The sequence below is a fragment of the Bubalus kerabau genome, chromosome 1, assembly GCF_029407905.1.
Source record: "Bubalus kerabau isolate K-KA32 ecotype Philippines breed swamp buffalo chromosome 1, PCC_UOA_SB_1v2, whole genome shotgun sequence".
NCBI classification, from domain to species: domain Eukaryota; kingdom Metazoa; phylum Chordata; class Mammalia; order Artiodactyla; family Bovidae; genus Bubalus; species Bubalus kerabau.
The window spans coordinates 77,635,998-77,659,544 of NC_073624.1; the positions used below are offsets into that span (position 1 = coordinate 77,635,998).

Below are 23,547 nucleotides of genomic sequence, written 5' to 3' on the forward strand. Positions count from 1 at the left end.
ATGTCGGCTGCTTCCTCTGCATTTACACAGAGTGCAAGAGACCTGAGGGGAGGTCCTTTGGTGACACGTCAGACACACATTCAAACCACATACATACCTCATCTCCATGCATATTTGCCACGTACTTGAATTCCGGAATCCCGATCCTGTGTTCCTTTGGAGAGCGTCCCACGACGAGAACCCACAGGTTTCTGCCTTTACGGGGGAGAAAGTACAGAAAAATGAGTAGCCTTTTGAAATGATGAATAAACTGTGGCAGAATGAGAATAGTGAACAATGATGCTACTTCTTCCACCTGATGAATGTTTCATGACCATCTCAGTTCATGCAACTAACACCTCTGTGCCTGGAACGCTTTTAATTTACTGCCAGCCAAAATCCTTTCAATCAGCAGAAATATTTAACTTCTTATTCTAGAATGTGACTTTTAAAAATTTAAGGCTTAGTAGGTTACATAGATCTTATTCTTCCAAAATGTTTAGTAGACTTAGTAGGTTACATAGATCTGATTTTTCCAAAATTATTTTTCCAAAAAGTGTGCTCTGAGGTCCTGGTGCCTTATACAAGTGATCTTGCTAATTCACACAATAACACGGAAATAATAATTGATAGTTGACTGGGAGGGAGCCATAACTCCAAAACCAACAGCAAGAAAACATGAAACTCAGAAGGGAGACTATTTTTACAGCAAATCCTGAGTCTTGTATTCAAACGATCATGTAACAAAGCCTCTCAGCAGTGAGTGTCCTTGATGAGCACCGACCTGTCGTGTAAGCTGGGAACCACAAACAATGCTGACAACGCCTCAAGGAAAACTTGTAAATCCTAACTCTGCCAGGGATGGTGAGATTTGGACAGAGGCTAAACATCGTTGAAGATTCGCTCTGGGCAGATGTTACCATTGCATCTTTGGTTCATATTAACTCAGGCAATCCCTTGTCCTGAGCCAGTGAGATAGATTTTTAACCAGACTTTACAAAATGAAAACACTGACCTTCAAAAAATATTAAATAAACTGCTTATGATCACACAGCTAGTAAGAGGCTGTGATTTGAGCCCCAGAACCAAGACCTGAATTCTGGCCTATATGACTCAATTCTAGAGCTCTTAACACTAATGAAAACAGCCTGTCACTCAAGAAGCTTGGTGTACTAATCAGCAAAATGAAGAGGTTTCTTTCGATTCTAAAATCACATTCTTTTTTTTTTTTTTTAAATACACTTTAAAACTAGAGATTGGGGAAATGTATATTTGATATCTAGCACCTAGATACAAAGTTCACATATCTGTAATAGCTAAACCTTCTGTGGAATTCAAGAAGCCAGGAAAGGAATTTAACAGCAGTCTGTGGGCTAATGTGGAGCCTGTTTCTGCAGAATTTCTAGTGTAGTTCCTTTAATCTGGGGATCCCATAGGTGGGGGAATACTCTCTTGCCATAAAGAACTCAGGGAGAAGCAGATACTGGACTTGTCTTTTCCACCATTAATTCTTAATTTATTATAACAATTGTAGGACGATTCATCTTGACAGGGTAATGCTTTAAATTTAGTAATTGCAGAAATTGTCAAAAAACATCCCCAAAGGGCAGCTTATCTGACTGATGCCACTTGTTCAGTGCAGACTACTCAGGTCATTAATTCACATCCATTTATTTAGCACTATTATATTCAGGCATTTAATCCTACAGATAGGTATGCTCTCTACACCCAGTGAGTCTCTGATCTAGAGAAGAACAGCATGCAAGAACATCATTACACTGGACTGTGACATATATGATCACAGAGTGTGTATAAGGTACTGGTGTGTCTGTAGAATAAAGGAAGAAACTTTTCCAAGGAGTGGGATCACATAAAACTTTACAGACATAGGGTTTTAGAGTTGATTTCTGACCAGGGTTCTGAACAGTCACTCCAAGTTAGCCATGTGGACAAGTATCAGTAAAGTCCATTTGGTGGTTTCCCACCAGAACCACTTTATTAACCAGAATCTTTGATTCCCCCATATTACCAATTCTCAGATCACTTAGGGCTTCAAATTTAGCATGTTACCATTTTTCATGTGAAGCAAATAAGAGCTTTTTTCTATTAAACTTGGCTCTTTAGGTTTCCTTCTGGGGGATTCTTTTCTGTAGCTATTAATGCTTTCAAGGCTAGAATAACCACAGATTTGTATAGAATATGGTCTGGTCTCTGCAAGGAGATCCAACCAGTCCATTCTAAAGGAGATCAGCCCTGGGATTTCTTTGGAAGGAATGATGCTAAAGCTGAAACTCCGGTACTTTGACCACCTCATGCGAAGAGTTGACTCATTGGAAAAGACTCTGATGTTGGGAGGGATTGGGGGCAGGAGGAGAAGGGGACAACAGAGGATGAGATGGCTGGATGGCATCACTGACTCGATGGACGTGAGTCTGAGTGAACTCCGGGAGTTGGTGATGGACAGGGAGGCCTGGTGTGCTGCGATTCATGGGGTTGCAAAGAGTTGGACACGACTGAACTGAACTGATGGTCTGGTCCCCTCACGAGCAAGGAAAAAAATTCAGTATCATCTTGACATTGTTGTTTATAGGTGCTAAGTCGTGTCTGACTCTTTTGCTACCCCATGGACTATACCCCATCGGGCTCCTCTGTCCATGGGATTTCCCAGGCAAGAATACTGGAATGGGTTGCCATTTCCTTCTCTAAGGAATCTTTCCAACCCAGGGATCAAACCCATGTCTCCTGCATTGGCAGGTGGGTTCTTTACCACTGAACCACCAGGGAAGCCCATCATCTTGACATAATGTTTCTCAATTGTTTTCTAACTCTGCATTTGCAAAGCTGACCTGTAATATAAAGGATAGTGTAAGACAAGAAAAACCTGACTTGACATAGGTATTCAATATTATTTGAGGGCTTCCCTGGTGGTCCAGAGGTTAAGAATCTGCCTTGCAATGCAGAGAACACCGGTTTGATCCCTGGTTTGGGAAGATTCCACATGCTGCAGAGCAACCAAGCACGTAGCGCCACAACTACTAAGCCTGCACCCTAGATCCCGTGTGCCAAAAATTACTGAAGGCCACTCACCCTAGAGCTGCTGCTCCGCAACAAGAGAAGCCAGGGCAACGAGAAGCCCACACACTGAGACGAGAGAAAACCACATGCAGTGACAAGGACCCAGCACAGCCAAAAAAAAAAAAGTGTGTGTGTGTGTGTGTGTGTGTATACTTTGGTTCAAGGAAGTTGGGAAATCAAACCAATAAAATCTAAATGAAGAAATATTGGTAGTAACTCAATCTCAATTTTAGCATGAATGGTTCCTAAGTGAGCAGCAAAATGAGAAACTTACCTTGAATAACCCTCCATGGCACCAAGCCTGAGGATGAAAACAACCCATAAACCTGAAGATATTCACCCAATGCTTTTGGAAAGCTAAGCCTCTTGAAAGTTTTAACCTGCCTCTCCAATAAACACGGGTTATCTCTGGCTTAGACTAGAGTAAATGCACAAAGGACAGACTATTGACTTTTCACAGCCTGATTGCCAAGGTGAGGCTAATTTAAACAAGATTTTTTTTTTTCTATTAAGGTTGGACAGGCTGCCTTTATCACTCCAAGTTCCTGCTTTGAACTTTGAGCACCTACTTTGAACTTTGAACTCGAGCACTAGGTGTGCTCAAGAGCTCTGAAATGCTCAGCCACTTTCTCTCCACTACAGAGTAAAATTGTCAGTATCTATGTCCAGGAACCCTCTCCAGGTTTGACTCCAAGCCCAGGGATGTGACATGGTGCCCAACTGGGCACCTAACTGGGTTTGCTTGTAGGACCAGAAAAGTGTTACCATTCAAAAGGCTTCACAAAGATCCGCAAGGCAAAGAAACAGAACACTCTAGGCATTCAGGAGAAAGTAGGAGGAGAAGCTTGAAAAACGAAGTACAGTGTCAACAGGGAGAAACTGAAGGAGTGTTATTCCCCTACCAGAATCACTGGATCCTTGGAAAAGCGCCAATCCCTGAGCCCCATCTCCTAAATCACACTCCAGGGGGAGGGTCCCCAACCTGCACTTAACAGGCTCCTTTGGTGATTCTGAGGCTCATTAAAGTTTGAAAGCTGCTCAGATTGAGGCAGTGAATGTCCAGATAGATTTGGGTGGTAAAATCATCTCATTTTACATACAATCATGAACATGTTTCTATATTAACAAATATACTTTGACTACACCTTTTAAAATGGCTGTTTGACATACATCAACATGAATCCGCCACGGGTGTACACATGTTCCCCATCCTGAACCCCGCTCCCATCTCCCTCCCCATACCATCCCTCTGGGTCATCCCAGTGCACCAGCCCCAAGCATCCTGTATCCTGCATCAAACCTGGACTGGCGATTTGTTTCTTATATGATATTAAGCATGTTTCAGTGCCATTCTTCCAAATCATCCCACTCTCTCCCTCTCCCACAGCGTCCAAAATAAATAAATTTAAATTTAAAAAATAATAAAATAAAATGGCTGTTTGATATTTTATTACACAAATGTAGTATCATTCATTCAACAATGCTCCATGGTTAGGTGTCCAAATATAAGTAATTTATGTAAATTACAGCATGTCCACTTAAATTATGTACAGAATTTTTAATGTAAAATATTTTACCATGGCAAAGAAATCAGAGTACAAAATTATATAATTACAACCATGTAAAACAGACTATTCACTAACAAAATACCATGGAACAAAACAGCTCCAAAGCATATAAAGCCTTAAATGAAATAATTGATGAGTCCCTATAAGAATTGAAAATAGCACACTGTCAGTAAAAATGGGCTAAGTGATAGGGTTATAAAACCAAGACTTTGTTTTCACTTTTCCATCTTTCTAGTTTTTAAAAATAAAACACTAAATCTTATTGTTTATTAAGTTCATATACTGTGTGCTGAGCTTTATAATACCTGATCTTTACACTTTATAATACTTGATCTTTACAACACCTCTGTGTGGTGGGTGATACCCACAATTCATTGATACAAGTGGTAGAACCAGGATTCAAACCCAGGTCTGTCTGATTCCAGTATCTGTGTTCTTCTGATGACTCCAGGCTCTTCCTGCAAGTAACAGGTAGGTCAGGGCCAATCCCACTCTGGGGGCATAGTTCCCCAGCAGCTCTTTCAGCATCACACTGCCATAATTTGTCCCTGGAACAAATTGTCTATGACCAGTGAGCCATAGCAATACACCTGAACTTAGGGCTGCCCTACAGGGATGGTCCATACTAGGAGTTGACGTAACGACCCCATTAGACTCTCTCTACTCCAAGTGTGTCTCTACTCTCTGGACACACACCCAGAGAGAAGTGGAATCCCTGTGTGGGTGGCCTGGCCCCAGGAGCAGACCGGCAGTGAGGACAAGGCTGGTGATACGCAAGGTCCAACCCATGAGGCACCAGCCTCCAGGGTGATGGATCAGTTGTTTCCCAGACTAGAATATTTCTCTTTGTGTCCTTACAATTACCCTTTGACCTAAGTCAGAGCTCAGGGGACCTTGCTTTGATGCATGAGTTTGTGTCTTCATACATAAGTGGGACCAACAGCTCTACTGGCAAGACTGATGTAAAGCTGGCGAGCTCCTCCTGTCTTCCCTAAAAAAGAAGCCAACACTCCAACACCAAACCTTCAATCTCACTTATGCTCATTCTCATTACTACACACACAAAGCCAGCCCGGCCTCAAATAATGTCCCAGAGGAGCTGAAAAATAGCACATAACTTCGGTCGGGTTAAACATGTAGTCTCCGTGACCTCGGGCCTGGAAGTGGAAGAGGAAGTTCCTGCTAAGTGGCTTACGACAAACAACACAAACAACTGCAAACAAAACAGGGACAACATCTCCAGAATGGCTATGTTTGCACGGTAGCCATGACTCACAGTTCAGAGCATTTCATATATATTCACGTGGCCCTGACAACCATAAGCAGTAGGTACAAAGATTATCCTTTCACACAGGTGGAGGCGCTATCCTAGGGAAGCTCACAAGGCCATGGTTCTCACGTGTGGTCCCAAGACCAGTATCATCACGTCCTCTGGGAACTTGTTAGAAATGCAGGTTCTCAGACTCCACCCCTAAGTACTGTGTCAGAGACCCTGGGGGTGAGGACCTGCAGTCTGTGTCTTAATGAGCTCCCCAGGGCATCCTCATGCTCGCTAAAGTCTGAGAACCACAGACACAGAGATCGGACTTGTGGACACGGTGGGGGACAGAGAGGGTAGGACGTAATAGAGAAAGTAGCACTGATATATTTACACTATCATGTGTAAAACAGCTAGTGGGAAGCTGCTATATGACACAGGGAGCCCGGCCTGGCAGTCCATAATAACCTAGAGGGGTGGGGTGGAAAGGGGAGGGAGGAGATAAACGTATAATTATGGCTGATTCGTATTGTGTTGGTTTCTGCCCTACAACAACATTGTAAAGCAATTATCCTTCAATTAAGAATGTACATAAAGCTTGAGAGCCATAGTAACCAAGGACGGAGCTGGAAGGCCTATTCAGAGCCTGCTCTGTTCTTAACCACTATGCTGCACTGTTCCAGTCACCTAAGGGACAGAAAAGATCAAAGAAACGTGAACCTGCGCCCATAAATTGCCAGGTGCCATTTCTGGTGTTGAGGTTTTCCTTTCTCCCCTCTGGAGAACTGGAAATGGGAGGAGGGCTTTCAAGGACCCTATGAGGATGGTCTGAGAAGTTAAAGCTATCATCTCCTTCCTTTAGTGTGCAAATTTCAGACTGGTCTGCAAACTAGCCTACACCAGCTTGTCCCCAGACTGCTCTCTATTCAACGATTACTGATAAGCCTCAGTGGCTCTGCCCCAAAGCTGTGGAATCTCGAGACAGATCTACTTCAGAGGTTTGTCTGCTAAGCTGACTAGGCTGAAAAAGTAGGGTAGGTGAGTAGCAAGAGGAGGAAGGACATGGACAAAACTCAACTGCTCTACTCAGATCTTTTCTGGGACAAAAAAAAAATTCACATACATACTCTTCCAAGATGGCAAATGGCCCAGCAATCACTGGGGCTTCTGCATTGAGTTGAGAAGTCTGGCCAGCCCATGTGAATGCCCCGTCTGTCTGATTCTGTACATGTAAAGCTGTGAACCCATCCTTGGTAAGATGCAATGATTCCAATCCCCAGTCAGCCACATGACCTCCTGGAGCTTTAATGCCATTTACTGTGTAGTGGGCTCAGAATTCCTGACTTTGCTCCTGAACGGAGGAACTTGTCAAGAAGGGGTTCAGCGGCGCAGAAAGAAATTGGGAGACCTAGAGGTCCTTCTGCTACTGTGACAAGAGCAAGTGCCTTGCTCTGCCTGGAAGCAGCTGTGGGACTGGGCTGCCTCTTGCCTCCGGCAGTTCTAAATTCTAACTAGGACCCCGAGTTTTGGTCCCTTTTTCTCCCATGACATCAAAGTACAATCCAAGCCTCTCAGCATGGCAAGCGGCCTCTCATGGATTGTGGCCTTGCTGCCTCTAGCCTCCTACCACAATTCCTTACACTGGGATCCAGGCAGTCTTAATTTAATCATGTGTGATTCTAATGGGAGCTACCATCAGCCTTGATGTCTATAAATGTACGCTCTTGCTCCCGCATGGATAGTCCTCTATCTACCTTATCAAAGTGGCCAGCTTCCTCTTGCCTTTCCAAGGCTCAACCAAAAGCCCCCTCCCATCCATCACCTTTCTTACCCTTATTCCTTGATCCTATATTTTACCAGCCTGAGTTGCTCTGTCTTTTGAACTTCTCCCACATGCTTCTGCAACCCCTCTCCTAACACTAAAGCCACAGGTTTTCCTGCAGGCAAGGGATTGTCACCTCTGTGCTTGCAGTAGCTGGTGTCATGCCTGGCACAGATGTAGTAGGTGGCCAATAAATGCTTGCTAAATGAATGGATGGCTGGAAAAATGATCAAATAAGTTCAGTTGGAGCCAGGGTCCAGGACTGAAGAAAAGGCTTACAGCTAGTCTACGAAGAACTATCTGGGGTGGGCTTTGAAAAAGCTCCAATTTCTAGATCAATCCCAGGGTTTTCAGACCTTCTTGGGGATATTTCCATACAAGAGACTGCTGAGATCCAAACAAACTATCTGGCTTCCGATTAGATTCTTCCGTCATCATGGGGAGATGGGATTTCATTTGCTTACTGATTTGTCCCCGTGGCACTAATGCCGTGAAACGACACCTGAGAAATGGAGATGTTAGTTTCATTTATTGCTTCCTGAACAAGTCAGTAGGGAAGTTTGGGGGTTTCAATTTCTAAATCAGAAATTCTTCCGATTGCTTGGGGACATTATCTTTTTCAATTGAAAAGAGAAAAGGAAAAACCTGAAGATGTACTGAATTGGAAGACATTTTCCTTTCTTCCTTTTTTTTGATTCAAGACTAGTCACGATTCCCAGAGAAGCTGAGTGTTTGTCTCATTAATCACCAACCATCAACCCAAACAAGATGGCAGGAAATTCCTCTGCCTTCCTCCTCTTTCAACTCTACCTTCTCTATTCCTCCCACTCGATTCCCAGGTCAGAAGCTGATAAATCTGTTGCACTTCCTCTAAAAATTTTTAATTTTAAGCTATAAAATTAAGAGAATTTTTTTTTAAATTAAGTTTTAAAAGCTAGCCATAATTCTCATGTCCCAGCCGCCCTAATTTTTTTTATGTTCCCTTCTAGTCTTTTTTCATAGAGAGACAGGAAACTTGTTTTAAATCCCCAAAGTGAAAATCTCTAGAGGCCTCATACTATAAAAAGCTGCGAACTTCCGCTTTTGGTCCCTTAGGGGAGAGGTCAAACAAAATCAAATCTTCGTTTTGAAGAATGGCTCAGTTTTAACAGCCAAATTAAATATCATCTTAAAGTACAAACAAGTACTTGAGATTTTTAAAAAACGCTATTTTAAAAGGTCAATCATTATAGCTGGCTCTACATTTATTGTCCGTTGGTGGGTTCTCTTTTAAGGTTTTCCAGGGGCATTCTGGTTCAGTGTTAGTGTTTTGGTTCTTTCTTCCCAGTTGGTGGCTTTACTTCTTATCCATTCCTGGGGGTGTCACACAGCTGTGTTTTACAATGAGGTCAATTCAGATCCATTTGAGCCCTTCCTCCATGCTCCCTCCCTCAAACCCCAGTTCGTTGGAGGCCTGCTCATCCTAATTGCCTATTTATTGCTACCATAAGAACTCATCCTTCAGTGGCAAGGAATAATGGCAATTTCTTTACTAGTTTTCTCATAAGCTGCTTAGAAGAACAAAGGCCTTGTCTCTCAGTCATCCTACTTGTTGCGTTTGTACCTAAAAGGCTTTCATTTCAAAGTAAAGGAAGCCAGGGTTCAGACAGAAATACGCTGAACTTCTAACAATGGGAGAAACCCCGGAGTTGCCAAAATAAGGCTCCTTTAAGGTCTAAACTTGACCTAAAAGTAGGACCATTGGTGCTTTTGTGGGATGAACAAAATCCTACAAATTCTCACTGGTTTTACCATTCTGAGATTTAAGTTTCACAGTTGGGTCAATAATTTAGTTAAGTACATCTAAACCAGAATTTCATATATGAAATTCTGTACAACATATGCCTCCAAATAGCATCTGAGAGCTCTTGACAGATATGCAATGTCCCTCTTGTGGCACCTTATGTAATGATGCCTTGTGCAGGTTTTAGAATCAAATTGCCAGGGTTTAAACCCCCCAGCTTTGACACTTACTACCCATATGGTATTGGGTAAATTGCTTAATCTTGTTGAGTGGCTTTAGTTTTTATGTTATAGGATTGATGGTACCTATACCACATGGGATTTCTATCTCATTTAATCCTCACAAACTTTATAAACAGTGGCAGAAACATGATGAGCACATGTTTGTTTGAAGGCCTTAAGTTGAATTGATGGATGTTACTACCAGCTCTATGGACTTCCCTGGCAGTTCAGTCGGTAAAGAATCCACCTGCAATGCAGGAGACCTGGGTTTGATCCCTGAGTCAGGAATATCTCCTGGAGAAGGAAAGGGCAACCTACTCCAGTATTCTTGCCTGGAGGATCCCATGGGTAGAGGAGCCTGGTGGGCTACAGTCCATGGGGTTGTAAAGAATCAGACACGGCTTAGTGACTACCACCACCACCACAAGCCCTAGGAGATGATGCAGCATCAGAGCAATGAAAGAAAAATTTCAACTGTAAACAGTGTCCCTAACATATGGACAGAACCATCATGCCCCCAAAATATGTCTTTCAGAAAATGTGCAGATCAGTTCAGGTAGACCAAAATCAGCTACAGTTTTTTAAAAACCTGAAGTGTGGATTCACAGAATGAACAGGCTGTCTTCAGAAAACATGTCCTTCAAAATCGATGGTGACAGCATGAAAACTGTCACGAACGTTAATACCACCAGACATCAGGTGAATTTACTTAAGCCCAAGAACTGAACCGCATTCAGAACTCCCAGAGGCCTGAGGCTGGTGCTGAGCCTGGAAGCAGAACTGCCACAAGGAGAGTGAGGAAGCAGGTTGCCCTGGCCAGCTGTGCTGAACCGTAAATGCATCTTTCACAATGTGTTCTTACGTGGTCTGTTGCCAAAGTGATTGAAGCCATCACTCAGATTTTAATAGTCTCCAGGAGACGGAGGCTGGAAATCATGTTAAGATTCCCAGTCTGGTCCTGCCGTGGAGAGACGCCAACTCATCACTGTAGGCGGGCAACCCCAGTGCTTGTCGATAAAGAACTGGTTCATTAGCAATCAGTCAATGACAAAAAACTGGTCCAACGGGAGATGGTCAATGTCAACAAAAGGCAGGGGGACTGGCCCAGATTACAAGACTAAAGAGATAGAACACTATAGGCAGTGTGTTTCCAATTTTTGATTGGATTCTAAGGGAAAAAAATGTTATAAGAGGCATTCTTGGAGCCATTGGAGAACTTTGAAAACAGACTATATTGTTCATTGAGTAATTATTTTCTTAACTCAATAATGGTGTGCTGTGGTTAAGAGGAAGTCATATTTAGATGGTGTATACTTAGATGTTTGTAAGTAAGCATGCTATTTACCATTTCTAATAGTTCCCTGAAATCCATAGATCGAGCTCATGAGAGAGAGAAAGCAAATGTAGCAAAATATTAACAACTGGTGGATATATAAATGAAAACTGAATATTTAATATTTCTGCAATCTTTCTATAGGTTTGAAACATTTCAAAAGCTGGAGGGGACAGGATTTGTAGAAGATAATGGTAAAAAAAAAAAAAAAAAAATCATATCCTGATTCACTGGTTTCCGTAGTTTGCAAAGTGAGAGGCAGGGTCAGAAGAGGTCAGAGTTATTCACCTGAAAGGTGAAGTCATGGTTGGGGGTAGGTGGGGGATGGAGGCCCCAAGGTGAGAAATTCACAGGTTGCCTCTTTCTGATGAAAACACAAAACTATACTAGAAAGGGGGTTAAGAAGTTACTATGTAAACTATCCAAAACTGAGACACAATAGCTTTTTTTTTTTTTTTTTAAATTTATTTGGCTGCACTGGGTCTTAGCTGTAGCATGCAAACTCTTAGTTGTGACTTGTGGCATATAGTTCCCTGACTGGGGGTCAAACTTGGACCCCCTGCATTGTGAGCTCAGAGTCTTAGCCTCTGGACTACGAGGGAGGAGCCCAAAATAGCTTATTAAATCTCCATATATATTGAGAAAGAAAAATCACCTCGATGCAAATGTGAATGTTAACTAAAGGATGTTTTTAAATTTCTATTACAACCAGAAAAAAAATTAAAGAAGTATTTTTAAATCACATAATTTATGTGATCACTGAATTTTCTGGTCACCAAGTCATTAACTTAGCAAAGGTCAAGTGATTAACATAGAATAAGAAGCTTGGGTGGTGGGGAGCATTAATCGTGAGTTTCATGTCTTCCTCAGGATTGGGCTTTGGATCAGGGAAAAAAAGATGTAGATGGCTGAATTTTTCTCTCTGCCTGAATTTGGTCACCACTCCTGTTCGGGCTTTGGGTAGAACAGAGCAGTAAGATCGCTAAAAGTGAGGAAGCGGAGGGGAAGCAGGGACAGGCTCTGGCTGCTGAGAAGGCAAGGATGAGAAAGAGCCTGTGGACGTGAACTTGGAAAGTTTCTGGCTTTCAAGAGTCCTTTCATTTATCCTTTGACAAAATCACAGCATAAATTTGTTGTCAACAAACTTAAGAAGCTACATGATAATCACTCAACCTCTTTCAAAAGAGTGGTGAGTATGAGATTTATTTTTTTCCTATCTTTTGGCCATGCTGCATGGTATGTGAGATCTTAGTTCCCCAACCAAGGACTGAACCTATGCCCCCTGCACGGGCAGCATGGAGTCTTAACCACTAGACAACCAGGCAAGTCCCTGTTTCTGTTTATTTTTGATATAGCCAAGAAGAATATGAGCATATTTAACATTATAGTTCTACATCATTTAAGCCATGAACTGGTGCTAATTAACTTCTGTAACAAAGCAGCATGTTAAATTCATTGCAAAGTCAATATAAATATTTACTTCAAAACAAAACCACAAGAATCACTGCTTTGGCATTCACATCTTTGCAACACCCAAGCTTCAGAAATTATCAATGGATTTCTCAAGCTTACAAGAGTCAGCAATGACGCTTTCAGCAGACCCATTGACAACTGTCACTCACTGAGGGGCATTAGAAGGTGAGCTGCTCTAGGAGGAATTTCTATTGATTTGGGGCTTTTCTAGTATTGCACTGAGAATTTGATTATTAGGATTACAGAGGAAGTAGCATATTTAAATGATGTCATAATCAAGGTATCTGAGGAAGAATTCAAAGATTTCAGGAAACCATATCTGCTTAAAATCCTGATATTTTACATAATTTCCAAAGTGTTTCACATAGTTTCACATGTCATCTTATTACTTAATCCTCAGCAAAAACCCCATGAGATAGGTAAGGCAAGCAGTACCCTCATTTTACAGTTGAAAGAATAGGCCCTGACAGCTTGGAGTCAACCTGGCTTTTTGTTTTACTCTAAGATTAATGTTTGTTCCACACCGCTCCTTCAACATAAAGTAGAACTTCCTCTGTTACCACTTTAGATGCAATAGTTGTTTCTCTTTCTTGGGACAAAGAACTTGAGGTATCTAACTCCTGAATCCATGAGGCATCTGACTCCCAAAATAAACCTACAGCTTCATCTCCCACATCACTCTCCCCTCCCAACAAAAGCAGTTCTCAATAAGTCACTTCTCCAATAATGGCACTAGACTCATTAATTAAGAAGCTTTGGGAATGTAATGTGCTTTTGTGTCTAGAAGAGGTTTTGAGACCCTTTTTACCCTTCAGGTCAATGTAATCTGCAAAGTAGACCTATGTCCAGATGGACAAAGAAATGATCATTTACTTTGTAAGTTGCTCAGGAAGCAACAGTTAGAACTGGACATGGAACAACAGACTGGTTCCAAATAGGAAAAGGAGTATGGCAAGGCTGTATATTGTCACCCTGCTTATTTAACTTATATGCAGGGTACATCATGAGAAATGCTGGACTGGAAGAAGCACAAGCTGGAATCAAGATTGCCAGGAGAAATATCCATAACCTCAGATATGCAGATGACACCACCCTTATGGCAGAAAGTGAAGAGGAACTAAAAAGCCTCTTGATGAAAGTAAAAGTGGAGAGTGAAAAAGTTGGCTTAAAGCTCAACATTCAGAACATGAAGATCATGCCATTACTTCATGGGAAATAGATGGGGAAACAGTGGAAACAGTGTCAGACTTTATTTTTTGGGGCTCCAAAATCACTGCAGATGGTGATGGCAGCCATGAAATTAAAAGATGCTTACTCCTTGGAAGAAAAGTTATAACCAACCTAGATAGTATATTGAAAAGCAGAGATATTACTTTGCCAACAAAGGTCCATCTAGTCAAGGCTATGGTTTTTCCAGTGGTCATGTATGGATGTGAGAGTTGGACTGTGAAGAAAGCTGAGCACAGAAGAATTGATGCCTTTGAACTGTGGTGTTGGAGAAGACTCTTGAGAGTCCCTTGGACTGCAAGGAGATCCAACCAGTCCATTCTGAAGGAGATCAGCCCTGGGATTTCTTTGGAAGGAATGATGCTAAAGCTGAAACTCCAGTACTTTGGCCACCTCATGCGAAGAGTTGACTCATTGGAAAAGACTCTGATGCTGGGAGGGATTGGGGGCAGGAGGAGAAGGGGACGACAGAGGATGAGATGGCTGGATGGCATCACTGACTTGATGGATGTGAGTCTGAGTGAACTCCTGGAGTTGGTGATGGACAGGGAGGCCTGGCCCGCTGCGATTCATGGGGTTGCAAAGCGTCGGACATGCTGAGTGACTGAACTGAACTGAACTGAAGCTTCCCAACTGTTTCTCTGGCTGTGCATGTACAACTGACTGATCATAAATATTAAGCTGAAGATCATAGCTTTAACAATGCCACCTTGTACCTATAGCTGCAGCTTTGGCTCAATATGTCCAAGGAAACAACACCGTATGTTCAGGCCCTGAGCTGTCTGCCGGAGAAGACCCAAGATTACATGGATCGCTGCCACTGAACACTTCAAGGTCAGAAAATCTCCCAGAGCCAACTTTTCTGCTTCAGACTGTATAATTATCTTGCATCTCAGGTCAGCTTCTACCTTAAAATGTGGGTTGAGAAATGCCCATTTCTAAAGAAGCAAGACAAAATGCAGCTGTTAATCAGCCACCAAATGTTACTCACCCACTAAAGAACATCTTATCTCGATCTTTGTTAGTTTATATGTATTTAATGAACAATTATGCCTTTCCAATTTCACAATGATATGAGGTGGCTTGCTCACATAGCACGTGGCTCACTGGCAAACTATTCTCAAGAGAGTGTGGGCCAGATGCCATGTCCAAAAGCTATGATCAAGCACATAAGTGTATGATGCATGTCCGGTCTCTTGAAAGGCACCCTCTTTTTCAGGGGCTGTGACACAAGAATCTCAGTGAAAAGTCCCAATAGTTGTAAGGGGCCATTCCAGAAACCCCTTTTTTGACTATATTAGACACTTTCCTACAACAGGTCGGTGTAGCCCTGGTGCATCTCACATCTCCTAGGACAGGGCCAGCTCCGCACTTATCATCTGCTGTACGTGGTGGCCGGCCTTCATCCCCTCTGACAGCGTGCCTATGTTTACTTCAGTTGAGTTTAACACATTTGGAGACAGGGCCCTTATTCAAGCTGTCACTTAATTCACTTCAGTACTCTCAAATAATTGGGCTGTACAGATGAGGCAGATTCTTCAAGTATGGGCAACAAGATTTGCCAGGGTTTCTCATTGCTCAACAAGCCAGCAAGCTGGGCCACAGAGTTACTAATAGGGCAACACCTTGAGATGTGCCCAACCATCCCTCAGAATCAGGTGTACTCTTGAAGGCCAGTGACTTCATGCTCTTCAAACTGCCCTCCCCACTTCACCCACATGTAAGTGGGCATGAAATGGTATGAGAGAGGCCCACCAGGGAATCCGGGCAGAACAGTTTTAACCATGGCATGTACATTTGGATAGAAGAGGAAGAAGAGGCAGTGGAGGATGTGAATGGTAATAGTTGTGTACAAAGGACTTCTATCTAATGGAGATAAACTTGAGTAGGAAAGAGCCAGAATTGGAGTTTACTCTCTTTCCACTAACATGCGGGAGGGATTTTAGATATCTCTCATGCCAGCATGAAAATTATTCAGAGGAACCTTGTTGCGGGCATGTTATACAGTGTTTCTTCATTTTTGTGACTCTAAAGTCATTAAGATACATCTCTATCTACCCTATATCCTATAGTGTGAGTTCAATCATTCTCAAAAAAATTTTTTTTTTGCCAATGCCTTGTGGCATGCAAGATTTTAGTTCCCCAACCAGGGATCAAACCTGTGCCCCTGCAGTGGAAATACAGAGTGTTAACTACTGGATCACCAGGGAGGTCCCATGAATAATAATTCTGCTCATCTTGCATAGTCTTGTTGCTGGCCAGGGTTAAGTAGGTCGGTAGCATCACTGTGTTTCTTATGAGCAGGTCTCCGGGTTTCCTGCAGCAGTGTTTTCTGGGGTATTTGTAAAAACTGCAAGCTTGTGGGCCCCATCCAGAATGGGAACCTCTAGATATGAGTTCAGGAGTTTGCATTTTTCCTAATTCCTCAGCTGACTATAATATACACCATTAAAAAGAAAAAAACCTTTTCAGTAAAATACAGTACACATACAGGAAACTATACATTTTACAGCTTACTGTGGATTTTATAAACTGAACACACAGATGTCCAGCCAGCATGTAGAAGCATGCTTGTGCCTGCTCCCAGGCACTATCCATTTCCAACTGCGGATTTACTCATAGTGTTGTATGTAAATGTAACTCCTCCTCAGGGCTGTGTAGTATCTCGTCCTATGATGCAAACCATATTGAGAACCATCTCCTTCAGAATGCAGCACACCAGCCCTGCATGGATGTGCCACAGAGCAGGTATGTGTACCTGGAGCCAGACCACATAGGTCTAGACTGTGATTCTGTGACTTCCTATGTGATGCTGGGCTCCTCCTCAGCTCTGGAGTCTGTTTTCTCATGTGTAAAATAAGGCTTATTTCTGTATCTCATGGGGTTGTTATGAGGGGTAAGTGAGCTAATATTTGAAAAGCACTTAAACAGAGCCTGGCACATACCAATCAACATACATGTTTGATAAATGGATTAGTATTTTTAAACTCAGTGTAACACAGACACTAAAGGATCATATGGATCTAACGCCAAAGGAAGAAGGGTACCAAAGTGGCTTTGCGTGGCTTAGCCCAGACTAGATCACACTCCACCCCTCCCCCCTTTAAAGAATTATCTACCTGAATTTTGTTCATTTGTTACCTTATTTCTGCCACTTTTGCTTTCTTATATCTAAAAGAGTGTTAATCAATATACCACTTTTACTAACCACTGGTAGTCAGAACTAATAGGAATGAAGTGAATCATTCATGTAGTGTTGGATTATTTTTAAATAGGAGACTATCCCAAACTCATTTTTGTCCCAGATGATGAATTGATAAATTCTATTATATTACTACTAGAAACACCAAAGAATCCCATCTCTGATTCACTCTGGCTTGTTTTCTTCTTCTTGTATTCTGAAGTTGACATAGTGTTTATTTGAGATGACTCATGTATTTCCTGAGTCGCTGTAGCTCCCAGGACACAAGGTCAGCCAGAGCTCCTCTTTCTGTCCATATCTAGATTCATTATGACCCAAATCCACTCCACAGGCCACAGCCCTCTTTTCCCATCACTTTACCTTTCCTCCTCCGGAGTCCACTTATAAGTGTGTTTTCAAAACCATCATTACTCTTTCTGCTTACAAAAATCATGCATACTTTTTAAAAAATTGAATATTTAAAAATATATACTGTAGGATGTGAAATCCATCCACACACCACTTCATTCACCAAAATAGATTCCAGATGGATTCAGGTGCTAAATGTAAAAACTAAAACTACAAAGTACTAGAAAAAGTATAGAATACATTTATGACCTTGGGGGTAAAGAAGGCCTTTTAAAATGAGACATAAAAAAGCATAAAGAAAAAGATTGATGAATATGACTTCATAAAAATTTAAAACTTCTATAAGGCAAAAGATGTTGAAAATAACATTTAAAGACAAGCCACAGAATGGGTGAAAATATTTGCCACCCATGTAACAAAGACTATCCTACATACCTAAGAAGGCCTAAACATAAGTAGAAAAATAGGCATTAGGCATGAGAAAATAAAAATGGCCAATAAACTGTGAATGTAAATTCCACAGGAGCAGAAATTTGTTCATGCTGTCTCCAGCATCTGGAGCAGTACCCTGATGTTTCTTTAATGTGAAGTAAAATGCGAAAACATGCTCCTTTTAAGTTTCAATCATGAAAACACAATTTTAAATGGAGACATATTTTGCCCATTGGATTGGAAATAAATGTCCGTGTTGGTTAGGAGGTGGGGAAATGCACACACTCGTGTGCTGCTGGAGGTGTAATATACATTCTTGTTGTTTAGTCGTTAAGTCATGTCCAGCTCTTTTTGCAACCCCGTGACTGTCGCCCACCAGGTTCCTCTGTCCATGGGATTTTCCAGGCAAGACTACTGGCCTAGGTTGCCATTTTCTTCTCCAGGGGATCTTACCCGCAACTTCTGCGTTGGCAGGCAGATTCTTTACCACTGAGCCACCAGGGAAGCCCAATAGACATCCTACTGAAGGGCATCGGCATCTACCAAGTACAAGAATGCACATACCTTTTGATCGAACAATGCCAACCCTCAGGAAATTATTGAGCTCATGTGTTCATTCGAAGGGTATCAATCACAGAACTGTTTGAGATAACTGAAAGTTGTTAAGTGACCTAAATACTCATCAACATGGGAGTAACTGAATAGGCTATGGTAAAATCAAACCACGAATAGTATGGAGTAGTTTAAAACAATGAGGTATGACTACAGGTACCAATCCATGCCTGCCCCACGCCCCCATACACATAAGTGAAAAAGGCAAGCTGCATAACAATATTAACAAAGCAATACCCATAAAACAAAACTGTAGACATGTGCGTATGATGCTCTCTACATAGAAAAAAGTTTGGATATGACATCTTTTCCTTCATATATATTCTGAAATCTTCCCATGTCAAAAGAAAAAAATCTAACTCATTCTTTTATAAAGGTTGTGGAATGTTCCATTGACTGGGTATAGCATGACCTAATCAATTCCCTGTTGATGAATGTATAGTTGTTCTTGAACAGCTTTATCAAGTATAATTCACATACTACACAGTTCACCCGCTTAAAGTATATAATTCAACGGTTTTGGAATATTATATTATTAATTTTTAAAAACTGTGATAAAACATAAAATTTGCCATTTTAACCATTTCAAGTATACAGTTCAATAGCATTAATTAAATGACTGTATCTTTTTTATTATAAATAAATGCTGTAAATATACATCCTCATACATTCTTTGTGCACATGTGATCCTCTGCAGGATAGGCAGTATATTAAAAAGTAGACACATCACTTTGCAATACAGGTCCGTATAATCAAAACTATGGTTTTTCCCAGTAGCCATGTATGGATGTGAGAGTTGGGTCATAAAGAAAGCTGAGTGACAAAGAAGTGATGCTTTTGAACTATGGTGCTGGAAAAGACCCTTGAGAGTCCCTTGGACTACAAAGAGATCAAACCAGTCAATCCTAAAGGAAATCAATCCTGAATATTGACTGGAATGACTGATGCTAAAGCTGAAGCTCCAATACTTTGGCCACTTGATGTGAAGAACTGACTCATTAGAAAAGACTCTGATGCTGGGAAAGATTGAAGGCAGGAGGAGAAAGGGACGACAGAGATGAGACGGTTGGATGGCATCACTGACTCGATGGACATGAGTTTGAGCAAGCTCTGGGAGACGGTGAAGGACAGGGAAGCCTAGCGTGCTGCAGTCTATGGGGTCACAAAGAGTTGGACATGACTGAGCGACCAAACAACAACAGGATAGAAAGCTCTCATCTGCTGAATATCAGTGATAAAGAGAAATACGGGTGAGTCTTTTCAGAAGATTACTACATCATGGTTAAATAGACAGATCTTGGTTGGCAAAGTAATGTCTCTGCTTTTCAATATGCTATCTAGGTTGGTCATAACTTTCCTTCCAAGGAGTAAGGTCTTTTAATTTCATGGTTGCAGTCACCATCTGCAGTGATTTTGGAGCCCAGAAAAATAAAGTCTGACACTGTTTCCACTGTTTCCCCATCTATCTGCCATGAAGTGATGGGGCCAGATGCCATGATCTTAGTTTTCTGAATGCTGAGCTTTAAGCCAACTTTTTCACTCTCCTCTTTCACTTTCATCAAGAGGCTCTTTAGTTCCTCTTCACTTTCTGCCATAAGGGTGGTGTCATCTGCATATCTGAGGTTATTGATATTTCTCCTGGCAATCTTGATTCCAGCTTGTGCTTCTTCCAGTCCAGCGTTTCTCATGATGTACTCTGCATATAAGTTAAATAAGGAGGGTGACAATATACAGCCTTGATGTACTCCTTTTCCTATTTGGAACCAGTCTGTTGTTCCATGTCCAGCTCTAACTGTTGCTTCCTGACCTGCATATAGGTTTCTCAAGAGGCAGGTCAGGTGGTCCAGTATTCCTATCTCTTTCAGAATTTTCCACAGTTTATTGTGGTCCACACAGTCAAAGGCTTTGGCATAGTCAGTAAATAGATGTTTTTCTGGAACTTTCTTGCTTTTTCGATGATCCAGCAAATGTTGGCAATTTGACCTCTGGTTCCTCTGCCTTTTCTAAAACCAGCTTGAACATCTGGAAGTTCATGGTTCACATACTGCTGAAGCCTGGGTTGCAGATAAGGACTCTTTATCTCTTTAAAGATAAGGATCTTTGCCGACAAAGGTCTGTCTAGTCAAAGCTATGGTTTTTCCAGTGGTCATGTACGGATGTGATAGTTGGACCATAAAGAAAACTGAGTGTTGAAGAATTGATGCTTTTGAACTGTGGTGCTGCAGAAGACTCTTGAGAGTCCCTTGAACTGCAAGGGGATCAAACCAGTCAATCCTAAAGGAAATCAGTCCTGAATAATCATTGGAAGGACTGATGCTGAAGCGGAAACTCCAATACTTTGGCCATCTGATGTAAAGAACTAACTCATTGGAAAAGACCCTAATGCTGGGAAGGATTGAAGGCAGGAGGAGGGGACGACAGAGGATGAGATTGTTGGATGGCATCACTGACTTGATGGACATGAGTTTGAGCAAGCTTCAGGGTTGGTGATGGACAGGGAAGCCTGGTGTGCTACAGCCCATGGGGCCGCAAAGAGTTGGACATGATTGAGTGAACCGAACTGAGAGAGAGAAGGGATTTTCCAAAGCAAATGCAGAAGTGAAAAAACAAAAAAAACTCTGCATCTTCCTAAGTTCATTCGAGTTGTCGAGTATATAAATACAAGCCAGGTAAAGCAAAGGATGATCTGTCCCCCAGTATCTGAGCATGCATATGCTAGACAATGGAGTCAGTTTTCTGCTATCTGACAGCTTATCCTGAAATTTTTGGTCAAACATACCACAAGCACTGGACCCTGCACTGGACACAGCCTTATCTGGTTTCCTAAGCTGAACTTCACACTCTGATTAGAAGCTGACCTCTGGACATTCACTTAATCCTATGGTTTTGTGTCTCTCTTCTGTAAAATGGAGGGTCTAGCCTGGACGCCAGCACTTGTATGGCCCAGGTCACAAGGTTGTGCTGGCAGGAATGAGGTCAGCCTAAACCCATAGGTGTGCCAGAGCCAACCTCCAGAGACTGAAAGCTCAGGTCTGAATGTGCCAGTGACTTGTTTTGGGGCCCTGAGCAAGTTACTAAACTGCTGGCAAGTCAGTCTTGAAAGCTGTCAGTTGGTATTTACCTTACAGGGTGTTGAGACGATTTAATGAGATAAAGCACAAATACTGCCTCCATGCGCCTGACATCAAGATGCCTTCAATAAAGGGCAGCTTTGAGTGTTTCAAACACCAAAACATGTGTCAGTGCCATGGTTCCAAGTTGCTAAATACCCCAACTTATATAACAGAGTATGCTTCTGTACCATCTATAATGTGGCAATCACATTCAGTCAATCATAAAGGAAATCAATTCTGAATATTCAGTGGAAGGACTGATGCTGAAGCTCTAATACTTTGGCCACCTGATACAAAGAGCTGACTCACTGCAAAAGACCCCAGTGCCTGCAAAGACTAAAGGAAAAAGGAGAACAGGGAGACAGAGGATGAGATGATTAGGCAGCATCACCGACTCAATGGACATAAATTTGAGCAAACTCCAGGAGACAGTGGAGGGCAGAGGAGCCTGGTGTGCTGCAGTCCATGGAACTGCGAAGAGTCAGATATGACTTAGTAACTGAACAACAATATCACATTCTGAGCACTTAACATCTATTAACTTATTTAATCCTCTCAACACCCTATGAGGCAAATATTATTACTTACATTTTACAAAAAAAAGAAACAGGCACAGAAGGTAAGAAACTCATTCTAGATCACAATTAGTGAATAGCATAACCAGGATTTGAATTCAGGCAATCTCTTCTATAGGGTCTATATTCTTAACCACTACTTAAACTGTTATTGTTATTTACAAGTAATTGTATTTATTGGTATGGATATAAATACAGTATCTCACCATATTCTGATAGCTCTCCAGTTTCAATATCTGATAGCAATAACCCTTTCTTACCAAGATCTTACTAAGATTACTTTGATAGAACACTCAAATTTCACTCTACCATCTAATTTTAAAATCTTTTTTTTTTTAAAGTATATGTGCTGCTGACATGAGCATTGAAACATCTTTTTAAATGACTGCCAAATGAGAACGTTTTTAAAGGCAGCTATAAAAAGACTGCATATTAAGAGAGGACATTATTAAACTTCTCATTGGTCACTCATGGCCTCTATGATCACACTGATTCCTATGTGTATAGGATGTTTTGAAAATCAAATGCTTGGCCATTACTTTCTCATATTGGGAAAGTATTCTGTTTCATTAGCTTACTTTATTTCCCTAGAGTTTCCTCCTCAAAATTGAACAGTTTTTTCATGGGGTCTCAGAGTTGGACACGACTTAGTGACTGAACAAGAGAGGCTACACCTGCCCGGAATACAGAAATGATGTGGGCATGCGGAGGCTCAAGAGTGAGATCTTTTGCCTACTTCTACGTACAGGCGATCAGCCAAAATGTTGATAGGATATATTTAATATATGGAATATAAAATACTGTATTTTCTAAGAATCTTGTTTTTATCCATTTCAGAAGGTCCTGAAAAGCCCCTTTGTAAAGTATCACATATATATATGTCCACACACACACACACATATATATATATGTCCAACTAGAAGAGAATGTTCCAAATGGCAGGAATGAATAATCCTTGGCACCCGCCAGAGTCTGGCACGTTTGCCTTGCTTATGGCACTTTCTCAGTCTGTCCTTGCAAAGGTTCCATAGTCAATGCAGTAGCTTTCATGTTACCTGTCCCTGGGTTACAGAACCTTTATTCCAATAGATTCTTATGTAAAAATCTAGTGTAAGAAGTTAAGCTGAGCTGCTCTGGTTGAAGGAGCCAACATGTTGTCTGTCTTTCTACCCACCGAAGTATGCCAAGTCACCCTGACAGAAGTTTCCTGGTTCTAGAGGCCATTTGAAAACTGCAGGAACTGGAACTTGGATTCTAGGTTTGAGTTCCGAGCTCTGCTGCCTACCAGCTCAACTGCCTTATACAACTTCTCCCCAAGCCCCAGTTTCCCATCTGTAAAACAGGGATGCATGCATGCTAAGTGTGTCAGTCATGTTGGACTCAGTGCGACCATGGACTGTAGCCCACCAGGCTCCTCTGTCCATGGAATTCTCCAGGCAAGAATACGGGAGTGGGTTGCCATGCCTTCCTCTGGAGGATCTTCCCAACCTAGGGATCAAACCCACGTCTCTAATGTCTCTTACATC

General features: G+C 41.8%; 1 protein-coding gene across 8 annotated transcripts in view; it reads right to left on the bottom strand.

The window, feature by feature from the left end:
* Window positions 1–23,547, bottom strand: part of CPM (carboxypeptidase M) — a 76,080-nt gene that overhangs the window by 34,449 nt on the left and 18,084 nt on the right. For 3 of the 8 annotated variants that reach the window (XM_055580061.1, XM_055580053.1, XM_055580083.1), the window contains one exon: window positions 98–195. In XM_055580061.1, coding sequence (XP_055436036.1) covers window positions 98–195 — 98 coding nt within the window. Of the gene's footprint in view, window positions 1–97; window positions 231–23,547 lie in introns of those variants that run through there. The other 5 variants (XM_055580068.1, XM_055580040.1, XM_055580046.1 and 2 more) reach the window with 3 other exon arrangements.